General features: G+C 37.9%; 1 protein-coding gene across 1 annotated transcript in view; it reads left to right on the forward strand.

Moving 5' to 3' along the window:
• Positions 1 to 3,844: 3,844 nt before the first annotated feature.
• Positions 3,845 to 26,253, forward strand: part of LOC104272503 (serine/threonine-protein kinase WNK1-like) — a gene marked incomplete at its 5' end in the record, with an annotated part of 71,374 nt that continues 48,965 nt past the window's right edge. Inside the window, 3 exons of the mRNA XM_009867514.1 lie at positions 3,845 to 4,017; positions 8,572 to 8,792; positions 10,803 to 10,960. Coding sequence (XP_009865816.1) covers positions 3,845 to 4,017; positions 8,572 to 8,792; positions 10,803 to 10,960 — 552 coding nt within the window. The remainder of the gene's footprint in view (positions 4,018 to 8,571; positions 8,793 to 10,802; positions 10,961 to 26,253) is intronic.

Genomic DNA, 26,253 nt, shown 5'->3' on the forward strand with positions numbered 1-26,253 from the left:
AAAGCATCTTACGTGTGTTTCTATTTTGTTTAGTTTCTGGCTGTTTGATTTAAAAATAAAACAAAAATCAAAGAAAACGTTAAATTTATTTAACGAGTCTTATACTTGGTGATATTGAAATGTTAAGTTGTGAAACCTCTATTTTTGCTTCCAGATGAAAACAGTAAATATATGCTGAAATGATCCATATACTTATTTAGGCCACGAGTTAGAGGAAAAAGGCTGCAGGGCATAGGTCTACTTATTTGATTCACCCTCAGGATAATTCAATCAAATGGAGTGCTTATTTTGAATTATATGCCAGAAATCTTTTGCTTCCTTTTTAGAGGTGGAGATAGAGCATTCTTGCAGACCCCAGCTCAAAAGCCACAGTGCAGTCTGAATATTGCCCCAAGTAGCTGCCTTACTGGAACGATGCATCTGGGCTTTTCAGTCTTGTGGAGACTATACTTGTAACTGAGGATTGTGAAAGCTATGCCCTTCCCAAATTCTTGAAAAACGCTCTTTTAAATTCTCCTTAAGTGATGATGACTTCTTTCTCTCCGCTGCAGCTTTGCTGTAGAGCAGCTTTTTGTGTGGATTTCATGCAATACCAAGATGTTTTCATTCCCCTGCCTTTTCCCAGATATTCATGCTTAATGTGGCTGGTAGCACCGTTTCTCAGTCTTGCAAATTTTTCATGGTATTCTATTTTTTTCCTTATTACAGGTTGTTAGGGGTTGGAAGGGACCTCTGGATATACCAAAATTTTAGTAGCTGCAGCTGCTTAAATGACATTTTTGTACAAGAAAGAGCATAAAGTTGTCCCATTTGTCCATACTCACAACTCACAGGGTGCCAAACTGTAGTATTTGGGATGGACTCTGTTCTAGTCCATTTCTGTGCAGTCTGGGAGACCTTCCTGTCTAATACAGTTACAGTTCTGGTGTATGGAATACTCAAGTTTTGAAACTATACTTGTCATTTTTAAACTGCATGTTAACCTGTAGGCTAACTAATTGCAGCCTGCGTTAGAATGTAGCTTGTACAAGTATAACCAGTCATTGTGTATACAAATTCATTTTGTTGGTATAATTGTACATTAGATATAATATTTTTCCTGAATTATAGAGTTTTGGGGGTTTTAAAGTAAATTCACCCTTTTCTGTTACCTAGCATTAGTGTTCCTTTCGGGGAAGAGTATAAAAAAATCTGTTATGGATGAGTCTATGTGTTGTGTATCCAAGGAACTGAGGGAAGTTAAAGATAGCATGCATCTGAAACAAGTGGCCTCTCTGTCTTTTTATTACAGCTCTGTTTAATGTTCACTTTCGCTGCTGCAGTATGCTGCTGGAAGGTGCAATGTTTCCTTGGTTGCAAAAACATAGCTGTCTTCCCTGGGTGAAATTTGTTGGCCTGTGTTTGTGTTAGATCATTAGGTCACTGTGACTTTCAAAGAAATGTAAAATTACGTAGTGTGTTGTCACTGTCTTGGTGGTTTTTCTTTCTTTCATTTTTTTTTTTAAATGCCATTGCTGAAGTTTTGAGTGTCAGTTTTAAACATCATGGATACATTTGCAGGAACACGATGTTACCAGTGATGTGACCAGAAAGAGAAATTGGCCAAAAGATGCATGCCTGTTAGGAGCCTGCTCATTGATAAGAGTGATTATCGCCTGTTAGTTTCTATTTGGGGCCTAGTAGTCCTGTGGCAGGGAAAATGTGTGTAAAGCTCATAAGGGAGTTTAGGTTGACGCAGATTAAGATGAGAAGTAAAACTGGCTAGTAGTGTTTGTGATAGATAACTTGTTAGGAAGCAAAAATTTTTAAAAAAATGGTCTAAATGTGTATCTAAAATCAAGTTTTTGGGCAAAAACCAAATGTAGGTGTTCTTGTTACATAGCTAAATTTAAAAGTAATGTAACAGTAACTGTAGGAGCTTTGTTTTTATTACCATATATAATAATTGGATTTACAGCTATAAACTAGTTTGAAGATGTGGATTATGGATCAAGTGCAGAGGCTGAGAAGACTCTGCTTTGTTTTACTGTAAGAATGATTCTGTTGTGATTTTGTATTGCTTGAAGCATTGAATTTTTCTTAGAAGTATGTGTGTGTGGTCTCTTGACTGATTTACCTGTTGCAGCTCACTGCTTTTCTGTATCACAGCTGTTTGTAGCAGTTGAGATTAAATGGTGTGGAACAGAACTTGTGCTGCTATGTTTATAGTAATGGAAGGAAAGTAATTAGATGAGTAGGATAGCTCAAATGGTGGGAGTATTAAAAAGAAAAAAAACACGACCAAAACCCAAACCAACAACCCAACTGCTAAGCGCACATGAATACCTAAATGTTTGTAGAGTATTTCAGCAAAAATTGTATCAAAATTTCTTTGTGCAAGTGTATTTATGAAGAAGTGAGAAGAGGTGGTAGTGCAAATTTCTGTAGAATGCAATAGTTGCAGGATTGAATGCTTTTGAAGTCTATAGACTAAATCTGTGAGGTTTAAGAATTTAAGTTCTTTGTAAGAACTGTAAAAGTATGTGTGGGACTGACATTAATAGCCACTGATAAGATACTAATCCCTGGGGTAATTTCAAACTTGTTTTAAAACTTTCACCTGGAAGATTTACACTTCTGAAAGCTGGAACTTTATCTGGAAATGAAGTTTGTCCAGGCCCGAAGATATTCTGTGAACCTCTTAGAAGTTAATTATCTAAATGAACATAAGATGACTTTGATATTGGCATGGCTGAATGGTATCGCGAGAAGACATTACCTGTAAATAAAGAAAAGAGGAATTACTGCAGGGAGGGCAGTAGGAGTTTGTGAGCAGCCTAAGTAAAGCCTTCATGTTTTTATTACCTCCTTTTAATTGAAAAGGAAATGTGATGTAACTTAAAATTTTTGCTCAGGTTTGACAAAGAGGTCACTGGTTATTCTTCAGTAACTTTTTAGAAAGAGCAGTTCTATAATTCTGGCTTTAAGTATATCCTGTATTTTTTTTTTTTTTTAAATACAAACAGCATCCACTTTATGTCAGTTGATCACTCCAACTGGTGTCACCAGTGCATTGATGTAAACTGAGAACACTAGCTGACAGGAGGAGGCTGTTTTCTCTTGAGATGTACAGCTTGTTCTGATAATAACTGCTCACAGTCTTGACAATATCTGATAGCCAGTTGTTGGTAGATGATACAACAATATTGTTCAGGAATGCTTTTTCATGATCTCTCTCTCTCCAAAAGATTGCTTTTGGTCTCTAGTGCAAGTTATGTTTTTTTCTTTGATTCTACATTACAGAAAACATGCTTTTAATGAAGGAAAATCCACCTCTCTCACTTGTTCTTCTACAGTTATAAGTAGATACTATATGTTGGAGAGGTTTGATCCTCTACCTCTTCTATGGAGCGTTAATCCCACCTGTTACCGGTGGTCTGGATATTATACACATGGGAATAGCTAAATGTTATTGTTATGTACAGCTTTGGAGAGATGCTTTAAATGATCCAATTTTGTCTACTCTTGAATATTTGAGGACATTATGTCCCCCTTCCACCTCAAGTCAGCCAATGACTAAATTTATTTCAGAGTAAGGGAGGAGGAAATGGGAAGAGGAGATAATCTACAGACTCTCAATACTCTGAGAACAATCAGATTGTAAAGAAAAAAATATATGATTAAAAATAGTACAGCAGAATGCCGTCAGATTGAATATTTAAGGGTACTTGCAAACTAAGTGGCACTTATGACTGCTGATGTTTTTATTTGTTCACTGACTGTACCCAACTGTTTTTCAAGTTGCTGCTTCTCTGAGGAAGAAATAAAGCAAAGCTTTCTTATACACCTTTTTCTTTTCCATTAGGATCGGAAGCTGTCCAAGTCAGAACGACAAAGATTTAAAGAGGAAGCTGGGATGTTGAAAGGGCTTCAGCATCCCAATATTGTCAGGTTCTATGATTCCTGGGAGTCTACAGTCAAAGGAAAAAAGTGTATTGTTCTTGTGACGGAACTCATGACATCTGGAACATTGAAAACGTAAGTAAAGGAAGGCAGGTCAAAGCATAAAAGAGTCATTAGCACAAAATCAGTACGCTAGAAATAGATCGTATTTCAGAATAAATAAGAACAGAATCCTTTTGCTGAGGACTAGCTTTCTGTAGGGAAATTCTTGTTTGAGAAGAGTCTTCCTAACACTGCAGGATATGATAGAACATCCTTTAAGTTATTGCAAGCTGGTCAGAGTCTTCCTTGTGGTGTCCTAGAAAGCACATACAGAAAACTTTCAGATCTTGAGAGTTCAGGGAGACAGTGTTCTATTTTAACTTCTCAGAATGTTTCACTTTCCTCTCCAGCTGCTTTCTATTTAGCATGAGCTGCTTTATAAAGTTCAAAGCATGAACTAATTCGCCTCTTTTGGGAGGTTTTGGGTGTTACTAAAGTACAAATAACATGTAAAAAGAAAACAAAAACCCATGCCACCTATTTGTTTAGCTGAAGCTTCATGAAGTAGTACCTAACAAAAATGTGAAACTATGCAGACGCCTGCAATTTCAACCTGCGACGCGGTTGAGTCAAACTAGGTCTGTCTTGAAGGCAAGGTTCAAAGCAGACACCAGCAAGTGAAGGTGCAGCGAGGGCCCTCTAGTGGTACATGGCCCCTGCGGGGGTGACACTGCCATCGCGCCCTTGCCTTGTACCCTAAGAGCTCGCAGAGCTGTGAGCTTTTTCGCGAGATTCCGGTTACCATTAATCTACTGGAAATGAAACTGCCAACGCTTGAAATTCAGGGATTGTGGGTCATTGTGTCAATTCAGTGCTTGTTTAAGTCTTAGAGAGGCATTCAAATCCTAAATGCGCAAGCAGGCTGTAAGAGCTGGAAACAATTTGCAATGTATTTGGTTAAAATAGCCTGTGAATGTCTTGTGTTTTTATGATGCTTATTGATAGCCACAAATGGATGTACTTGGAGAAGAAAAAAATGTCTCTGTGAGTCTGGACTGCAATTACAGGGAGGTGTTTGTCTCTTGAAATAGTACTGGAGGGCTAAAGATACTGTGACTTTCTTCTTAGCCGTATGTTCAGGGATGACTTTCCTGGGGTTTTTTAAGGTATTTCAGATAAAATAACAGATCTGTTGCTTCATCTGCTGTTTTCAGAGCAGTAATAAAGTAAAGGTTTTACAGATCTGTAAAGTTGGCTTTAAATAAAGTTACCTATTTTTATACTAGAATATGTAGTGTTAGATTTAACTTTTTTCCCTTTTTTACTGCTTTTCCTTCCTCACAGATCTTAATAGGTGGATTGGTTTGTTATGTAAGCTGATAATGAAATAATAAACAACAATAAAGTAGGGTCTTGGTAGAAAGAAATACCTCAGGTTTGCTGGCTATAGGATTGTTTTGTACTCTGAAACATGAGGGTCTTTTAAACATACACAGAAAGAACCAATAGGCTCTTTAACTGAAGATATTTTAAACTGTAGACTTCTGTGTGTGGTTTTCCCCCACTGTTGTATAGTTTGTGTTATAACTGTGATGTAGTTTATTCTTGTCCACCTCACTTGAGACTTGACAGGTAATCTGTATGGTAAATGATGATGTACGATATTTAATCATTACCTATTTCATGTACCTGTATTGTATGCCTAGTTTTACACTTTACACTTGTGTTTGTGTATGATATTTAGTTGACTGTTACTTCCATACATCTTTCCAGTATGTTTACATTACCTGCATTTAATACAAGTGATACCTTCTTCATTTTGAGACTCTAGACATAGATGTTTGTTGTCACTCAATGTAAAAAAAGTGCAGAGAATTGTGGTGATAACTTAATTTTCTTCTGTATTTGTATACATACATATATATATACACACACATACATAATTAATGTCAGAATATTTTGGACTCATTCTTTTCAAATGCAATCTAGGCAAATTTCTGACTTCACACAAAGAAAAGTCCCTGAACTATGCGTATAAATAGAAGACTTTTACAACTCAATTGTTGTAAAGAATTAAACTGCTTTCTGATAATGTATGCTATCATAGATTGAAATATTGGAGAAAAAGAGTTGTCTGAAGTTTAAATTATGGTTTTAATGAAGACAGCAGTTTTAAATCCATCCTAGGTCTAAGCCACTAGTTCTGTTTAAGGCCATTGCAATATGTGTTCCCTTTAAATGAATGTGTTACCTGTCTGATACGATATGTGCCTTCATAACTAGCTCTGCTAACTTAGCAGGGCTACCTATATCCCCTCAAGCTGAGATGCTATAGGTCGGCAGCCTTCTTGCTTAAAAAAATAACCCACAAACACAACCTTAGGAGAGAAAGCCGCATTCTAGTTCCTATTTATCAATATTCGTTGAAGCTGACTATTAAGAAAGCCTCACATTTCCATCTTTGTATTCTGTGCAAATCGAAGGAAAAGAGGCTTAGACAGATGTGAGGAGAAGCTATTTCTGTGGTGGCAGGCAGTAAAACAGCTTGCCCCAATATGTTGTGCAGGCTCCATCCTTGGAGTTGCTAGGAACCTGACTGGATACAGCCCAGAGTAACCATGTTGGATTTGATGACTGGACTCTACTTCAAACAGAAACTTAAACTAAAAACCTCTTGGATCTCTTCAAGCTTGAGTTATCCTATGGTACTAGGAAAATTGAAAGCATACTGGCTAGTATGGTTGTCTGTGTGTTTTTATGTCTTTATATACCCATCCATTTTAAAATAGTTTCTGCCTTAAGTGATATGTGACTTAGTTCATGACAGTGTTATGGAAAAATGACAGCAATGCTGCAAGATGCTGGATGATGGTTGGACCCAGGTCCTTTAAGAGTGAGAAGCTGGCAGTAGACTAGCGTATTTGAAATCAAGAATGTAATTAGGGATTCCACATGCTGAACTGAAGTGCCCCTACCATGTGATCTTTGGAACAGGCTCAAGAGAGATGAATGAGGCTTGTGTCAATAGCAAGAATTCAACTGGTAGCCGATGTGGTTCAGAACCTCTTTCAGTTTGTCTCTTTTCTTGGCTTGGCTTTTTCCCTCTCTGTCTTTACATTCTGTTTTGAGACTTGGAACTGGGTCCTGATTACTTTTACATTTCTATTTTCACAGCAGGGTTATTGCTAGCAACTTGGTTTTCCAAATCTTCTTTTGAACTGGAGAAATTAAAGTGAAAGGGATTAATGTACTGTGGTTTTTTATGTGGTGTTGGTTCAAGTGATTTCATCAAGGCTTTTTCTCCTGATGAAGTGGGTATGCAGAAGGGACTGAACACTGCCCTAGAATAATTGAACATGGCTTAGCTTTATTTTAATGTTGTAGTTGCTAGACTCCGTGCTGGTCACGTAATTTGATACCAGACTTGCAATAGTGTGAAACTGGTCTTTATCTGAGACTTTGACTGAGTAATATTAGTCCTTGCTCTACACAGCACGCTAGTTACTTTCTCTGAATGTATTTCAGTCCATACATTTTTCAAAAGGAGGAAAACAACAACTCTTCCCTTCAAATTGTTTTACCTGAAGAGAGGTTGTGAGAATACACTGCTGGCAAGCACTTGGATACTGTTATGGGTTATTCATGTTGTGGCATCTCTAGTCTGTTATGAAGTTAGGGAGTAGAATAAGACCATAGCTTTAGGTCCCAAGCATTTGAAAATAGTTTTTGGTATGAAAACTGACTCGTCTGCCATGGGATTTTAAAAAGCAATAATGTTAGGGCAGTCAAGGTTGGATCACATTTTACCTGCAAAGGGATACTAATTTTAGGTATGAGCCCTTCCATGTCAATTATTTGGCAGAGCTGTGTTAAAGATTTTTTTATTTTTTTTTTTTTCCCCCCTACCCTGTCTGTATCTGTCTGTAGTGAAGTAGTGAGTAGCACCAGTCAGATTCAGGTGATAAAACCCTGTCCTCCACCAGGGAAGTGGTCTCTAAGACTTTCTAATTTGCTTGACAACTCAAGTAAATTTGAAGCAGGTTTAAAGTTAACTTGGAAACCTTGACCAGAATGCTTGGACTAATATTGATAACTAAGGTGTGATGATTTCAGAAGTCTTGCACAGTTTGTAACAACTCTATACTTAGGTAGTTGTTATTATCATTTTGGCTCTAAGTATCCTGCCTTCCTACTCAATTATATTTAATCAAAGAAAGATTGTAACTATTTAAGCAGTTTCAGGATAAAAGGGAAGGAAAAAAAATCTCTTAAATGAATAGAAAAAGAATTGTAATGCATAAGCCTTTAATTCTTTGTCAGGGAAGAAGTACCTTGAAATTTAGCAAGCCAACTATCTAATTACCATAGGAGGACTTCCTATACAAATGAGTTATTAGCTATAAATCAAGCATTTCACCTTTGTCTTTCAACATTATAATCCCTTAACTAGAAGAAAGGTGGTGAGTTTTAGGAGCAGGAATCATCTTTAGCTCCACTGAAGTCTTGAAATGCTCAGGTAGATTTTTAAAGTAGAATTTATGGATATCTTTAGTTACTGCTTTTTTACTTCAGAACAGCAAATGATACACCGTAGTCTACTACCTGTTAGCAGGAGCTGTTTAACCTACTGTTGCTTTATTTCATTAGGTATTTGAAAAGATTCAAAGTGATGAAAATTAAAGTACTACGAAGCTGGTGCCGTCAGATACTGAAAGGCTTACAATTTCTACACACACGCACTCCTCCCATTATTCATAGAGATTTGAAGTGTGACAACATCTTCATTACTGGCCCCACTGGATCAGTCAAGATTGGAGACCTCGGTCTGGCAACTCTGAAACGAGCTTCTTTTGCCAAAAGTGTGATAGGTAAGCCTCTCCTGTTCTGGAGACTGGTGAGCCAGTCTACCTGTTTGGAAACTTGAGTCTTTTAAGAGCTTTCCTTAAAAATACAGTTTCAAAGTTACGTGATCAAAGCCTGAAAACCTGTAGGCTCTGTTTCTTGGCTGTAGAGGTCATTCTGTGTTCCCGATGAGATTAAGCGTTGAAATTTTGGTTATGCTTTTTATATTTGTATATTAAAATTAAGTATTTTGGAATATAGATTCATTGCCTTGCCCATTAATTTTGTGCAACATTGTTGATAAAACCACTCTTGACTAAATAAAAATCTCAGCTTAGATATGATGCTTCTTTAAGCATTACAAATGTACAAATGCATTTTGATGACCAAGCAACATTTTGATGTTAAGTGTAGCGTTAGTTTATACAGCCAATTTTTTTTTTTGATTGTCATGTTAATATTAAACCTCTTAAAAAAATAAGGTATATCAAAGTCAATATAAATACGTATATATTATATCACAGCCAGACTGTGGTATAATACCTTAGAGAGTCTGTAGAATATGAGTTTGTGTAAGTTAGGAGGGTGCACTGGGGAAATATTGCCTTATACTGGCTCTGTTCTTGTGTATCCACTGATAACCTTTCAGAAATTGATTTGATGGCACTAGTATAGTCTTTTTTGTGAATTCTTGAAAGAATTGGTTTTATCAGCTTTGTTTTTGTAGTTGGGTGAAGAGACTGCAGGGAATGGAGTTGCTCTCACTCTGTATTTAGAGCTTGCTAAAATGCAATATTACTCAACAGTCCTATACTAGATTCCTAAGTGGGATCAGTGGTACATACCTGTAAATTGTCTTGCAAGCTGTCGCTGAAATATTTCCTGCTTCTTAACCAAATGAAAGTATTAATAGGAAACAAAAGTATACAGTGTCAAAAATATTTTCTTAAGCATACTCATTCTCAAATTTATCATTGGGAAATTGCTGCTTCATACCTAGCTTTCTGTTAATGGTTAGCCTTTGGATAAATGGCTGCAGTTTTACTCTCTTTTTTGGTTTAGTGTGAGGAAAACATGCAGTGTGGCTATTGAATGATTTGTAAACTGAGTTGAATCTGGTGTCTGCAGGAAATAATTCTGTGCTTAAATTTACAAAAAGCAAACTTACATCTCTGGCTTAAAGTAAATCTGATCATACAGTGCAGTCCCATTGCTCTCAGAGGGGATGCTATGATGCTTCACTGGGCAATAATTTTCTGCACACTATTTAAATGGGACTTATTGAATCTCACGCTCTATGCCTGTAACTCAATCTCTCTGTATTTCTAAGTATTTTTGACTGTAGGATGTCCCTCACTAATGCCTGTATCTGCAGTAGGCCTATAAATATACTGCAGGTGGGAAGGTAAGTATATGAAGAAAAGGGCTCTGGTGAGTGGCCTTTGCAGAAAATTACTTTTTAATCTTTTTTTTCATGAAGGTCTGTATTTTTAGGAAGAGTTTTTCATTGCAAGGCCTTTCCTGAACCATTCTACTTCAAAAAGTAGATGGAGAGCACCAGACAAGAGACTAGCTGTGGGCTCTTACCAATACTATTGCTTTTGCAGCAGAGGGCAGTTGGGTAATTTTTGAAACAAGGTTTAATGTGTCTCCTTTCTTACAGGGAGAAAAGGTAAGTGGCTTAACTCTCCTTAGTATTTGGTTTGCAGCCTATGGCTAGTCTACAGGTTTTCTCCCCTCCTTCTTATCTCCTCTCTGTTTGACTCCAGTTTTGAGACTTGTGTTAACCAACTTGTATAAACCAGGAATTGCACCAGTCCTTTCATGCTGTTCTTGCTCCGTAAAGGCCTTGCAATGGAAAACTCACAAAGTGCGTTGATTCAACAGAGTGACTGAGGGTTTCCTCCCTCTTCTTTTTGCCTCCACTTTCTCTTGTCTCACAGGTCTGCCCATCCTCTTCCTCCTGCGGTGAGTAACGCCAGCAGCCTCTGCTCGCTTTGAGACATTTAGAGTCTGAATCGTTCTTTTAATTTAAGGTACCCCAGAGTTCATGGCCCCCGAGATGTATGAGGAGAAATATGATGAGTCCGTTGATGTATATGCTTTTGGGATGTGTATGCTAGAGATGGCCACGTCTGAGTATCCTTATTCCGAGTGCCAAAATGCTGCGCAGATCTACCGTCGAGTGACCAGTGTAAGTCCCTCCCCACTACTGATTCTAAAGCTGCTACTACTAGCAGCAAAAGGAGTACGTCTGGATAACAGTACTGTGCAAGTGTGTGGAAAAAGTGAAATTAAATGAGTTTTTTTGGGGATGGGTGGGAAGATATAGGATGGTTCAACTTACCAGTCAATCAGAAGCCTGTCAGATATATGAATGAAAATAAAACTTTGCATGTATTCATACTCTTCCTTCAGTCTGTAAGAAAATACTGCATGGGGTTTTGAAAAACAAAAGAAGAAAACAGCAAAACACATTGTTCTAATAACAGATTATTTTCTAAGCCACTGAGGGGGATGGTGGAAGTATTTCAGTCTTGAAGATTAGCTGGTAACTTCGTTCCCTGAAATGAAGCTGGATTACAGATTCAGAGCACTGGCTTAACTGCCTGTCAAAGCAAATCATAAATTGTTACCTAGAGTGATTTTAAGTTAATAGTTTACTCAGTTCCAAATGGCCTTAGTTACCGTGTATTGGGTGCACTTACAATTATGCAGTGCAAATACTTCATAAATAGCAGGAAGGTATTCCGCCCTGAAACGTGCTGGTAAATGTAGTGGTAGTGAAGTGTTGGGAGTGAAACCAAGTAAGTCTGAGCAGGCAAGTGAGAGATTTGTTTGCCCATCTGACTAGACTCAGCAGAACCTGTAGACCTTGAAGGCAGGAAGCAGAACTGTAGTGCTCGAAATGCTCAGGATGGTTGTGGCTAGATTTGCTTTGTGATCTCTAAAAAGCATGAGGAAGACTATACCAGTGCAATAAAATAAATGTCACACGTTCAGCCTTTTGATCTAAGCATTCAGAGTGAGCCGTGAGGTGGCCACTTGGAGAAGTAAAAACTTGCATTGAATTTCTCAGAATACCTGCGAGGGATGTACAAAGGGAAGAAAAACACTTACCTGTTTCTGTGATCTGTAGACAAACGAATTCCTGTTAATCTTCTTGTGTATATTGTCTTGAAGTTGAGGATTTAATAAACAGCTTAGCTTTGGAAAAGTAAAATGCTTTCTTATAGCTTATACCTTACACTATAAAAGGCAGATACAATTACTGACTTACAAATGTGGAAGGAAGGGTATCCATGTCAGAAGTGATGAATTCTGAAGGAAAGCTTGATGAAATAAAAGATCGTCCCTTGTTTGAAAGGGAATATTGAAAAGGCACAGAAGGAGGAAGAAAAAAAGGGATCAATAGCTGTGGGTTTTGGGATTTCTTGGTTTTTTTTAGCAGTTGTTAGACTGGGTATATATATACACATGCAGAGTATTTTTTTTTTTAATGTTGGTGGGCTTACCTGTAATTTTTTAAATAGAGAAGAAAAACAAGGGTCAAGTCTGATCTGCAAGCTATTTGGATCAGTGAAAGAAAACTAAGTATCTTACTGAAACAGTCTTAGTGGTACTTTTTTGGTATGCTTATGTGTTTGTCGTGGCCAGAGCTAAGGCAGCATAATTTGGATGAGCACTTTATCTGAAAACAGATACCTGCTGTAACAGCCCTGCTCATTCTTTAAAAAGTGCTGGGAACTGGACTGTGGTAAGAATCAGCTTTTGAGACAATCTCAGGCTTGAAAGTTCCCAGGTCTTAAAAAAATGTCTTTTTTTGGTGGTCTATGAAGTGCTTGGAAAGCCATGTAGGGGGTTGTAGCAGACAAACTTATCTAGGGACTTAACCAGAGTTTGACTTGCCAAAGTTCAACTTACCACTTATTTATCATGCTTGATGCTCCTTTCTTAGTTTTGGTTGACTGTTGAAATTCTAAGTGGGTGAGAAACACTGGTAACTTTTCAATCTGTCCATCCTCATATTCTACTCTGCTGTTGGTGGTTCACATATCAAATTTCATTGCTGATTTTTTTTCCCTGCTGTTTAATTTACTGTTTGAGAGCTCTAAATTTTTTTTTTCGTATTTATGAAATCAGGGAAACTTTGTTTTTGTTCAGAAGGAGCAAAGGACAGGAGGGCAAATAAAATTAAATGTACATTTATCTGCTTCTAGGCAGAGAATGAAAGGCTATGTGCTTTGGTATATTTGAGGTTATTTATTCCATTGTAGAAGTTTTTTTTAAAAACAAAACCAACTACAAACAAAACTTGAATAACTTTCAACGAAGGCTTTCAATGAAGAAAATACGATATTATCAGGAAGTAAAGCACAAACCTGTCTTAACTGATAGTGGAGAATTCACTATTTCTTTTACAATGTGTAAAGCAGAACTATGTTATGAAAGTGAAGTAAAGTATACTTTGTATTTTTCTTGCCACTGTGAAAGCTCTGTAAACCAGTGTTGGAGAGCTGTAGTTTCTGCCCTTGTCTTTTGCTCCCTATTAAAGAAAGTAAGATTTTATTTTTATTTCCAAGGAGACACTGGAAGTTTAAACAAGGTCTGCAGTTGTGGGTGAGGTGTGAACTAGCTGAGAAATTCAGTACTTAAAAAGGATGGTGTGTGAAACATCAATAATGGCTAAGTCATAGAACTTCCTGAGTAGATGAATCCAACAGTGCTTGGTAACACATTTCCTTCTGAAGTATGTTGGAAGGTGAATGTGGTTTGTGGAAGATGCTAATTTCCATTTCAGCCCCTTACTTGCTACTTTTCTAGATATATTCAGGAATATTTTGAGGTAGCAGCTGTAGTCCTGCTATGCCTTAAGAAAGAGGATTATTTTATCTAGATGCATACACAGACACCAGAAGGAAAGACAATAATAATGGTCTGCTATTGACAGTCATGACAGATCATGCCACGGGGGAGCTTGAAAACCACTGAATTTGCAAAGGCAGTAAGATCAAAATGTGCAGCCACTCCATATAGGAGATAGATATTTAAATTAATTGATTTCACTTTTTCAGTACCTATTAGGCTTACTAAAAAGCAGAGTTGCTTCATTAGCTTAAATCCCTTATATTGCTTAAGACAGAAACCTATAAAAGGTGTCTTAATGCCCAGCGTGTCCCCTTAGGACTAAGTACTTTTAGTAGTACCAGCTTACATTCTTTTTCGCCCATGGACTGTGCGTTGGTCTCTCAACGCTGCCTTTTGACCTTACGCCTTTTGTCATAGGGATTGCTCTAACTCATGCCTTGGATACCGCAGTGTTGGGTTGGGATGTTAGCCAGTGTTGCTCAGAGTGCTTGACTCTACCTCTTCTGTTCAGGGTCTTCCCTCATGACTGGAAGCAATTTTCTGTTTAAATAATACAGGTAGGCAAAACTCTGGACATCGCATGTAAAGGCTAAGTGCCTCCCAAAGATGAGATGCTTTTTTGGCCCGGGCAGTTATCGTTGCTTCACATATTGGATAATAGCACTGTTGCACGTGTCTACTGTTCCACAAGATCCTTGTCCATATTGTCCACATTATCTCACTGGGAAGTTCCTTTTTCTCCATAAAGCAGTGCCGGGGTCAAGTTCCTGAGCTTTCCCTTGCCAAAGTGCAATTAAATTGGTTTTCTGACTCACTTTAACTAGAATACTTCTTTCAATAGAAGAATCTGGCTAAATGACTGCCTTAAAAAAACAGTTGTCTACCATTTGTAGGGCTCAAGGTGTTATGCTGAACTTTATTTAACGGTTCTGGAAAGGAAATCAGCAGGAGCTTTGACACGTAGTATTGACCTCTGTACGTATTGGTATCCATTAGCACACTTGGTCCAGACCATTGCACTAGGAGTTTCTTTAGGCAGGAAAGTGGGATCTCCATGTGTTGTTGCTCAAGCATAAGGGAGCCTAGCCTTCCTCTTTGTTTTCATTAAATCATAATGTTGCAATTAGTCTTAAAAAACCCACTCGTTTTCTTCATTGAAGCTATCCTCTGCTGTTCTTTGGAAATGGTTCCAAATAAACTAGTAGTTAGTCCTTAAAGAAATTGCAGCTCCAGGGGTTTTTATCTTATTGAGGGGGAGGAAAATTCCTCTGAGGTTTAAGAAGAATGTGTCTTCAGGCTGGGACTGAATACATCCAGTGGGCACTTATTGCTGCCTACTTGGCCTCAGAAAAAAATATCTCAGCCTGTAATTAATTGAAAATAAGCCACACTATTATCTTGGTCTGCTGTGGTGGGTTGTTTTTTTTTTTTTGTTTCTCCTCTGCCATGTTGTGCAGACACAACTGGTTTGGTTTGCTGTGTTTTTTTTTTTCCCCTTTGTACCCCCCCTCACCCCAGTACTGTACCATACTAAAGCAATACAGACAGTTTCAATACAAAAAGTAGTCAAGATACTTAATTCTGTTACATACTCAGTTGCAAAAAAAAAGTGTAAGGTCTTGGTAAAATTCAGGAAGGTTTCCCTGTCTGACTTCATTTCCCTCTCTGACTTCATTCCTCTATGGAAACTGGTACTCTTTCTTTGACTTAAACAATTTGTCGTGGGACATATTTGAAATGGGGTGCATGTGCATTTAAATGAAAACAGAGATATTTATAGAACTGACATCTTAAGTATAATTTCTTAATTTAGTCTGTTGGGGAAGCAATGCGCTGAAGGCATAACTAACTGCAGTAGCTTCAGCTGCTTTGTTTCAGCCTCTGGTGAGACTGATGGAACCTATGCAGTTGCCTCAAAAGCTAGTTTGTTTTTTTTCTTTATTATGGTGCATTTACCACTCACAAATGTAATATAGACCTCCATTACTCTATACTCTTATTTCCTTCAAGCTTTCTTCTTGCAGCACACTTTTTATAATTGTGTAGAGGTACTGATTAGTCAATCTCTAATACCTCGGTGTCCCAAATCTTGAATTTTCTAGGTGATTGACTAGTCCTGGAATTAGTAAAAAGACAGTTGATGGGTTTATTATGCAGATTTGTCTCCTTCTTGCATATCTACCATTAACATAAAAAGCCAAACATGTTTAGAGCAAAAAAGTTACCGAGACTGTCTTCAGTTTCGAATGTACTGATTAGCTGAGCATGAGCACAAAACTCCCTTTCCTCTTTCACCCCCTCCCATTATATAAACTTACCTTTTAAGTTTTCCTGATGGACTTGTGCTCTATACTTAATTTTCTTCAGCTTACTTTGACAAAGTGAAGTTTTGCACTTGTCCTTGCTTTCAGCAAAAGTCCAGTCTCTTCTCTGTAAACAAATGTCTGCCTTCTGAGCTGGCCTTAAAATGAGAAGGAAACAAAAAAAGCATTTCAACTTAAAAAAAAAAAAAGCGCTATTCTGTACTGAACTGTTCCGCAGAGTGCATACAATGTTTTTCTTCTCTGTTCTATAGAGCTTAAAAAAAGGCCCAAGGGAACGAGGTACATAATGAGTAACCTGACCAGGCAGTGTCTTAACTGGTTTAAAAATCCTTAATTTCCGTAACTGGTGGGAACTGAAGCTCGCTGTTTAGAGTGAAGGTCATTCTCGTGGCTGGAAACCAGGCAGCTGCAAAGTGCTGCAGTTTGGTCAGTTAAGATGAAATTGATCTCTTCTTTAGTGTCTTGAATGTTAGGCATTGTAATTGTTATTTTTACTAGAGATGCAATGGGCAAAGTATGTCAGCTCTTCTTTTTTTCTTCTTCTTCCTGAAGGGTTCTAAGCAGAAAATAAAAATGCTTCACCTTTAGACTTAGGATTAATTTTACTTGTAGTGCTTAATGTCCTCTTTTGCTTTCTGGAAGCAGTATGTGACTTTTAGGCATACATAAAACTGTGTCTTTACCTTGAATAATTTTGATTTCTTGGCCTGGTTCAGGTAGATACAGAGACACCCTTCCTATCAAGCTTTGAAGTGGAAAAAAGCATTGGAAAAAAAATAGTGGAAAAGTAGGGAGAAGTAACCCTCAAACAGAGCAAGCAGGCTTTTGTTACAGCAGAAACTGAAAGGCCATGAACCTTCAAACAAGCACAGGAAACATTAACTGTATGAAAGGGCAAACTTTTATTCATTGAAGGAATAAACTTCAGTTATTTAAATACCAAATGGAAAAAAATTGTACATCAAATGCAATTACTCTGTGTCACACTGAATGGACTAAAAAATACTTAAGCTCCTGCCACTTGCTTCTAACTGTTCAGCTCAGGTGCAAGCATTTTGCTGAAACCTCATAAAGAGTGAAGAATCTTCCCGTGTGGAGGAGGAGGTTCAGTCACTGGCTCATCAGTTCAGAAATATATGGTCTTAAAATGGAGGATGGGAATTCAAAATTTTGAAGCATGAATGTCTTAAGAAGCTTTGCATGTTAGGCTAGAACTCCTTTTAAAAAAATGGCAGTGTTCTAATCTAAGTAAGGAAAAGCAGGGATCAGGTTCAACACGGAGATATAACGTGCTATGTGGTTTGCACAGTTAGGCCAGATGATATCTAAAGTTGGAAGGAAGAAGGTTCATTCAACTGAATTCCTTTCTAAAAGTAGCCCATTTTTACAAGTTGATCTTAGAGGCCTCTGAACTATTCAGCACCAAAACTGTCTAGATTACAGCTAAAACAGTTTTGTCAATATTGATGTTGTAAAACAAACTTGGTTTGAAACAAAATGAGATTTCTTACTGTTCACTGATCAAGCCTCTTAAAACTGTGATACTAATATTTAATATTCTGTCCCATACTGAGATCTATTTAGCTTTTACATTAACCAAAGTTAAATGCATTTAACGAGATGGGAAGGTGGCTTTTCTGTGGAACAGGGAGGCGGTAAATGTTTTTAAAACTTTGCAGTGTGATGAGAACCATTAGTGAAACATTGAAGTGCTGCTGTGAGGAGACTGGCAGCTCAATATTATTTGTCAGTATAGTGCCACTAGTCACAAATACTGACATTAAAGATGTGTGAGCTACTACTTCTTGTCCTACCAACTCTACTGCTAAGATTACGCTGGGGTAGGAATGGGATAAGTCCAGGACAGTTTTAGTCTTACGGAAGCTCACAGGGCTGTTGAGTAGTAAGAGGTTATTCTGAAATTATTGTGTGATTCGTAGGTCAGAAGTCCACCAAAATTTTAAACAAACCCTTTATAATTCAAGGTTAATCAGAGCTGTTGCCAGAGTGGGCATTGAGTGACATGGGGGTATGTATGCCTGGTTGAATGCTTTTGTTTGTTCCCATATTAGAAGGGTGAAAGTCACTAAAGTTGAATGTGGTTTTGCAGATCCAGTTTATTTCCAAAAATAGACACAACAGGCTGAAATGTATGCATATGAAACTCTGTTCCTAGCTGTGCATAGTGTTTTTGTGCTAAAGAGCAAAAAGGCTGTTGCTTCTCTGTCCAATGTAAGTATTTAGAGGCTTCCTAACACTGTGAGCTTGTGACTTTATTTTAAGGTAAACTTCTTCCAGAGACATAATTCTACCTTACCACCATTACTACTGTCATAAAATTCTCTGCATGGCAGGAATACTTCTTAGGACCACCCTCTGAAACTGTTGAATCTTTTGCTACACAAATAGAAGTCCTTCACTTTGATTAGAGTAAGTCATAAAATAAAAGGGATGATGACTTCTGGTGCATTGTCTGAATTGTGCACTATTTTTGGTGTTTGCAACATTATCCTAGGCCTTTTAGTAGGTATCTTCTTCTAAGAGTTAGGTCTGATACCAAATGTGTTTTGTGGCCTGTTGGATTGTTCTTTTTAATTCATTTCACTGGCACTAATCTGTGGCCTTTGAATTACTGTTTCTTTACTTGGATTTAAAAGTGAGTACTAGGTGATGTTTTTCTGTCAGAATGGTAGCTGATTAAAGCAAAGAATGTAACTAGTATAATTTGACTTTTTTCAAAAATGTATTTTCCATACTGAATATAGAAGACGCTTTTAGTATTGTGTCACTGCAGCAGTTCTAAATTTATAGCACTGAAATATGTGTCTAGGCATGTCTGTGATTTTGGTTGGGTTTTTTTTTAGGTTTGTTTGGTGTTTTTTTTTTTGAAAGTAATTTTTACGCTGAAGTCCCAGTAAAGCAAGGGGTCATTCAGCTAGCTCAAGATCATTCACCATGGCATATTCTTGTTTGGATGATGAAGGCAGCATCCCTGCTCCTAAGTATGAGGTTAAAAGAATTGTATATGTTAGATTAAACTGATCTTACCTTTACACTCCTGTGCAAGAATAAAAATTGAGAAGTGTCCGGTCTACTTGTCCAATCACACTTTACTGTTGTCTCAGAAGAACTTGTGTCCTCATACTGTGCATTTCTAAACAAGGCCCTTTTCACTGTTACATGCACCAATATCCTAATTGTTTGCTTGCTATACACTAAGGAACAGGATCCTGCCTTTGAGTAATTTCTTCTATTAATTAGAGTTGCTACAGTTATGGTAGGTCCCATGATTTAATCTGCTTTCTAACTCAGATCATCTGCTTAGCTAATCATAAGGGCTGTAGATTTTTAGGGCTTTTCAAATAGGTTGATTAATCAATTAATTTATTTATTTATTTTTAACTTGGAGGTGCTGAAGTACAGAGGAATTTTATGCCTGAAGTAAAAACTTAAAATGCCTTGTGTGCTGGGCTAGATAATTAGCCAATGGAGTTGTTGTAAAGGATGGTGTAAGGCAAGTTCAGTAGTAGCACGTTGTGTAAGTTGTGTTTCAGTATTATCACAAGTACAATGGTTTTTTACTTTATTATAACCTTTTACTTGAGACGGCTGGAAAAGATCACAGCCAACAATTTCTAGAAAGAGTTACGACAAGTTCTTGTTCAAATTTAACTGTGGGGAAACAAAGCAACGGAGCTGGAACCTCCTATACTGGTCTTGTAAGGCTTTTAAAGCTGTAAGTTCTCTGGCTTTAATAAGTTAAAATACCGTATTGAGATACTGGCAAAGAACTTGGTTAAACAGACAGTGTCAGTGTCCTGTGGCTCGTGGGCTTGGGGATCAGTTATAGAATACAGGTGTGGAAGCGATAACGAGAAGTGATGGCTAGTCAAATGTGGAATCTGATTTTTGATATTTTTTTTTTTTTTGTTCTCTGTCAAAGTTTATCTCCTACAAATGACTACTACTTTTAATCAGTTTCACAAGCTTGAGGAATAAGCAGTTGGTATGGGGTCTGTCAATCAAAATACAAATATACCTTGTGTATAACAACTTCAATTGTGTATGTTTGAGATTCTTTTTTTTTAATGTTATGACTGGCCTCTTGTTTTCTATTAATGCCTCAAAAATTGCTTGAGAGTAGGTGGTAAATTGAGGAGGAAGAGTTTCTCAATTGTGATCAGTCAGGCTGCAGCAAGTAGGGCTGTATAAATACTATAACATCTCTATGGTGTGTTTATGAAATCTGGACATACATGGTTGTCTGTTGCAAGCCATGAAGACAGCTGGTCTGGAGAAATGGAGGAATCTGGAGACACACCTGTGTCGCAGAGATTGAAGACCAACTGGTTAGGCTATTTCAGTGACATAGAGCTCTTGAAATAGCTGAGATAGGAGTTTTGATCTAGATAATGGTAGATCAGTCAAATTAAAAAGATACTGGGTTCAAAATGTTCACTTGCTGGTTTTGATCAGAAGAGAACTAGGCCTGTCCTAGTCTAAATAGTGCCTCATGAGCTTACTAGCTCACTGGAAGCTTTCATCTGCTCCTACTGCTTGTATTGCAGTAATGCTATTTACTCTGTGAGGATAGTGATCTGGTGCAGAGCTTATTCTGCAGGATTTGCTGATTTAATTCTTGGCAGAATTACCAATTGTCCAGAATTAATTGCTATGAAAATACTGAAATCAAGGAGGCTAAATTTTCACTTCTGTTAAATGTGTTGCATTGTTTTAAATTCCCCCCTGCCCCTCAATCTCAGCTTCAGCTTGCTTTTTGACAAAAACAATAAAATCCATCTTCTATAGGCAATGCATATCTGTTTAGAACTGACTGAATCTTAAGCTGAAGTGTTTCTTTCCGGAACAGGATTTTGATTGGACTGGGATAGGAAGTATCAAGTAGTTACAGGTGTACCCTGTGTGGAACAAGCAATAAACTAAATTTGAAAGATTGTTTGTAGAACAGAAAACAGGATTAAGATGAAGAATTAGAGATGGAAAAAGTGGTGAAATGGTTAAACATTAGTTTTTTGAGGGCTGGGTAAGTAACTAATGGCAGGTGGTGAAATTTAGAAGATCATGGGATAAACCAATTTAAATGCCATATATACCATTGCCTGGGGGCTTCTTTGAGACCATGGGGAACGTGGTAGGATCATTGGCTTGTTTTCCACTGGGATCATATGCTTTGCCTAAATTCCTGGAATTAATGGTTTGTGGCAGCCTGAAACTGGCTCAAACTAGAGTGGTAACAACTTAACAAAAGAAAATAAAGAGATTTTAATTACTTTGTTTGCGTGATTTGACTTTGCTGCTGATTCTATTAGCCTCTGTACTATAACGGTAGAACATTTTGGTTGAGAAGATTAATCAGTTACAGCAGAATTCCTTTCAAGCTCTGCAGTTATACACCTTTGAAAAGAGCCAAGCAAGACTTGTGGTTAGACTGGAACAGGCAGACCCTGTGCTTGTTAGAAGCTGAAACATTTAATGTTCTTTGCAGGTCATGCAGTGTATCCCAGGAGAGTATAGCTTTAACTAGCTATTCGAAAAGTTAGATTTTTATTTTTTTTTATTCCAGTGAAGTAGATTTGCTCTGACTGCAGAGTGCCTATCTGGTTTGAGTAAAACTGTAAGATCAGAAAAAATTTGTAAAAAATGGCAAGTAAAATTCCAATGTGCTTTCTTAATGGTACCTGTAAGTGCTGTTAAAATGGAGGTGATCATCAACAGTTAATTGATCTTTTGGGAGGATTATGAAATGTCTAGCTAAGCAGTTGGAAGGCCAGTCAGCACAGCAGAAGCTTTAATAATTTTTCTCTTGACCCCTCTAAAGTTTCACAGCAGCTGGTGGAAAGGATTTCTAAAATGCCCAGTAAAGGATCAATAAATGTTGCTTTTGCAACATTGATGTTGTATGGTAAAATAACACTGGTATAATTGTGGTATACCTGGGGAACTAAGTATACTATTTTGGGGTGAAAAGTAATCCTGATAATTTGAAATAGAGTTTTATCACAGTTTATGATCACTAGTTGGTAAAAATTCAGTTGTTCACTCTTTAAAACTGTATATATGATCTTTCTTTGCATTGCTCCTTACGTCCTTCCAAAAAGACCCAAAAGCCCTGAAGCTGTGGACAGCTCATTTTATTGGTAAAATTTTACAACGGCTGTGTCAGAGTAGATACCAAGGGAAAAAATGAAGATGTCAGGCTTCAGGTTTAGGTTTGGAGTTTAGCAAGAGGTAATAGAAAAACATGACTCCTCGATTATCTCTATGTGTGTGTGTGCATGTGGCATAAAACAAGCAACAATGCAGCTTTCAAACTTTGTCCAGTGGTTTGAAAATCGCTTCTTTCTTTACATTAAGCACCTTGCTTATGATGTTGCCAAGAATGATGTTGCCAAGAATGCAACTGTCAGGAGGGAGGGAGGTGGAATATACTGAATTAGGCTAGTGCTGACTTGTTGTTTGTTAGGATTAAATGGTAGTCATTTGTCTGCATCCGTCTGTGGAAAGAAGAGGAGAAACAGCAGCTGCCTTCATCCACCTGTAGAAAGCTAGTGCTAGCAACCTTGGGTTGGAACAACACACACTGCCTGTTCCTCTCCATTTAGAAGTGTACTGCAACAGCGGGCGTGACCTGGGTGATGATCCTACATCCAGCCTTAAACTCTTGCAGAAAACTTGGGTGGAGAATAGGCAGAGCAGCTGAGCGGGGGGGGCGGGGACATGCAGGAAGTAAAGGATCCCTCTGCGCTGCCTTTTCTTCCTCCTTCTTACAGCTAGCTGGGCAGGCAGAAGAGGACACACTCTAACTCTTGCTTCTGTATTGATTCTTCTATATTGCTTCATTCTATTCGGTATTTGAGTGGCAAAAGCAGATATTAAGCTCAAATCTCTGCAGCCTCATGTACTGGACTTGGAAAGGTACAAGAGAGGTCAAACAGAAAACAATGCTCCCGTTGAACTTTGATGTCTGCTTTCCTTCTGCTGTGCGTTAAGTGCACAGCTGAGTGGATTCCCATCGGAAACTAGCACCCAGCTCATTCTTTGGTGTGTGCGTCTCTCTTTTCCTGATGGATTATACAAAGAGAGAGATCTGTCCCATATTTGTTATTGTTAATTCCCACTGTTGCTGCTCTCACAAGGATTGCACTAAAGAGGTAAGAAGTATGTGTAGCTGTGGGAAGGAGTTTTGGTGATGAATCAGAATTTTTGACAGATCTGCTCAACTGCTCTATGTTTGTGTTTTCAACTTTCAAACTTGACTGTACTTTTTTCCTCTGTAATTTTTTAATATAGATTAATATCCTGAACAGCAAGGCTGGAACACTTACTGCTGCTGCCATTTTCCATCTGTGTTGTAATTACAAATCGTAACTTTTTTTAAAAAAAAATTTTAGAATTGCTCAGGGTATGTAAAACTTGTTCTGTCTTTATTTTGGTTTGATGTAAAAGTTATGCAGCGCTGATTGTACCTTATGTTATGAAGTAAATGATTTTTTCAGTATCTCTTGCATTAGAAGATCCTAAACCACTGACCCAGTAATCTGGCCATCTAAGGCAACATTGTATGTGTTTCTAGGCAAAAATTATAAAGAGGAGTTCGAGGCAGCATGTGCTTTGATACTTGAAGTGTCTTAATGCAGTGTTTTCAAAGGTGCCTAACTTGCCTTTAATGGATCAAATAATCATATAAATGTGGGTGTTGACTTTTGGAACATACTTGTTTTCCCTGGTTAAAATCTGATAAAAATGACAAACTTTACCACATCTAAGACAAATGAAATAAAATCTCTTCTGGTGCTTAACATAAAGACTCTGAGTATTTAGTTTTACTTCAGTTGCTCTTTGTGCTTCCTACATGTATGCCCATATTTTAGAGGCGCTCTCGAGGTAAGCATTCAGTGGGTTATAAGTTGGCACTTCTTTCAAAAGAAGCGGTTCTGCCCTTGTTGCACAACAGGCCATTGCATTATTACTTTCCTTCTGTAAGCCTGAGAGCTAATGCCGCAAAAAGAACCAGGCTGGGGAGCTTCATCTCACTGGAGACTGTTGCAGGGTTTTTTGGTTGGATTTATTTCAGGTCTGATAAACACCATGATCTGGAGCATTATGCAGCTGTATAAATGCACGTGCTTGCAAAAAGGCAGGCATGCCGTGGGTATGGGAATGGGAGATGGAGAACTGTTGCTTTCAGCAGTGCTGCCAATTCATGATGGTAGCTTGAGAAAACATCGATGACTTTCATGTGTGCCTGTTTTACCTAGCTATGCTTTTTTTTTTTTCTTCCCTCTGCAAGAGCTCATCCTTCTGTTTCTTAGCAATGCAGAAAAAATGCTAGTGGGATTTGGATATTTAGTTCTTAGTGGATTGCCACTGGGGAATAGGACCAGTAGATAAAAAGAATTGAGTTGTACTGTAATTCTTCTGAGGAATCTGGGGATCAGGAGAGACATCTAAGAATGTGACTGTCTTGCAGTAAGTGTGGTGAAAACCGGAAATACCGAATGGGTTAGTGTGTACTTGAGCGCCAGAAACTAATGACCATGCTTGGCTGCACAGCTTGTGCTCTTAAGGATGAATCAAGGTTATATGAACTGCAAGGCCTGGCCACGCTTTGGTTTCTCTGTAGTGGAGATTAAGGCAGCTCTGAGTAGAAGAGGGTTCTCTGATTAATTGATTTATTTTTTTTATCATTCATAGTATTGTCTGTTTTGTTATGTAAAATAGACTGACACTTTCTCTAGTGCTTGGAGGAAGGGGGAGGGAAAGGTTTTTAAAAGCTGGTGGTACTTAAGTGGCCCAAACTTCAATGTAAGGCGTGCTTGGCTTGATAGGCTTAGGAAACTCTTCTCGTGGATTGTGGAGCAAACTGAAAAATAAGTAGCTGCTTGAACATGGAATCTTGTCTTGGTTTTAGGCCCTGGTGTGAGGTTCTCCCAGATTTTGCGAGGAGCAGTTAGGACCTGACTTCTGTGCTGGAGGAGGCTGGCAGAACCTTCTGTTTTTACATGAGCTCTTGGTTTGGAATTCACAAGATGTGGTATTGTAAAATGGCCCTTATGGAAGGGCCTAAAGATTTTGACAGGTATTTAATTTATTTCAGGATAGAGAAACATGGGGTTAGCAGACTGAATCGGTGATTCTAAAATGGTTTCTTAGCTTTACCTTTCCAGGCTTTGTGCAAAAACAGAGCATATGGTAAAACAGATAACAAGAAAACTCATTTTCTGGCTTCTTTATGTTAATATATTGCTGTACCAGTTGTCTTACTTGGCTTTTAGTTTTTCTGAAATGAGATTGTCACAGATCTGACATCTTCTTTCTGCTGCCACAGTGTAAATGAACATACATGCAGGCTGCTGTTCTGTCTGGGGATTGGGCTATTTAGAAGACTTAGATGTGTTAATCTTCAGCAAATGTGGATACAAATATATACAATAAACAGTTGAATAATTATTGCATAGGTTATATGTGTGTATGTGTATACAGGAGAGCATTTAATTATGTATAAAAACTTCTATCTCTATATATATGAACCTGAACTCCTGGGACCATTTTAAGCTTGGTCATAATTAAAGATGTCTCTAACTAGTTTGCTATAGGGGCAGAGACACATGCAAACAGATCCTTGATGCTGGTAGTAAACACTCAAACTAATTTTATAAATCCCTTTAGAGTGTAGGGCTCTCCGATGTCCTGCTAGGAAGCTGGAGATTTATGATATGACCTGGTTACAGGATTAAACTTACCCGTCCAAGCTTTGGTCAGGTGTCTTATCAGCTGAGGCATAGGTCTCCAAAAGTCTTAATGTTCAGCGAAGCTTTTAAAAGAATTAGGCTAGTGTTCACTGACAGACCATGTTTTGGGGCTTATTCTAGTCACAATATGCTCTTCAGTTCTGTGAATTTCGGTTGTTAGAATTTCGTAAGAGCAAATTTAGGAGCAAAGAAATAGATAATGGGAAATACTTTTGTAACAGGAAGCTTTATCGAGTGAAAAACTGTCTTCCTGTAGTTTGGTTTGATTTTTTTTCCTTTTAAAAATTCCAGATAGAACTTTAAAAAGTGTGACAAATAGCACAGCTGTCCACTGAAAGACTGGACTGTTGTACTTCTCTCAGTCCTGTTTGCATCTGTTAAAATTGACGTTGACTTGTGCCCTCTCCTGGAAGAGCATGGTAGAGAATATTTCAAGTAGTGAACGTGTGAAGTCTGATGCTGCCATGTCTGGCTAACAGAAAAAAAATATTTTAAATGGAGACGGAAATAATTATTATTGT

The sequence above is a fragment of the Apaloderma vittatum genome, unplaced genomic scaffold (assembly GCF_000703405.1).
Source record: "Apaloderma vittatum isolate BGI_N311 unplaced genomic scaffold, ASM70340v1 scaffold12944, whole genome shotgun sequence".
Taxonomy (NCBI): domain Eukaryota; kingdom Metazoa; phylum Chordata; class Aves; order Trogoniformes; family Trogonidae; genus Apaloderma; species Apaloderma vittatum.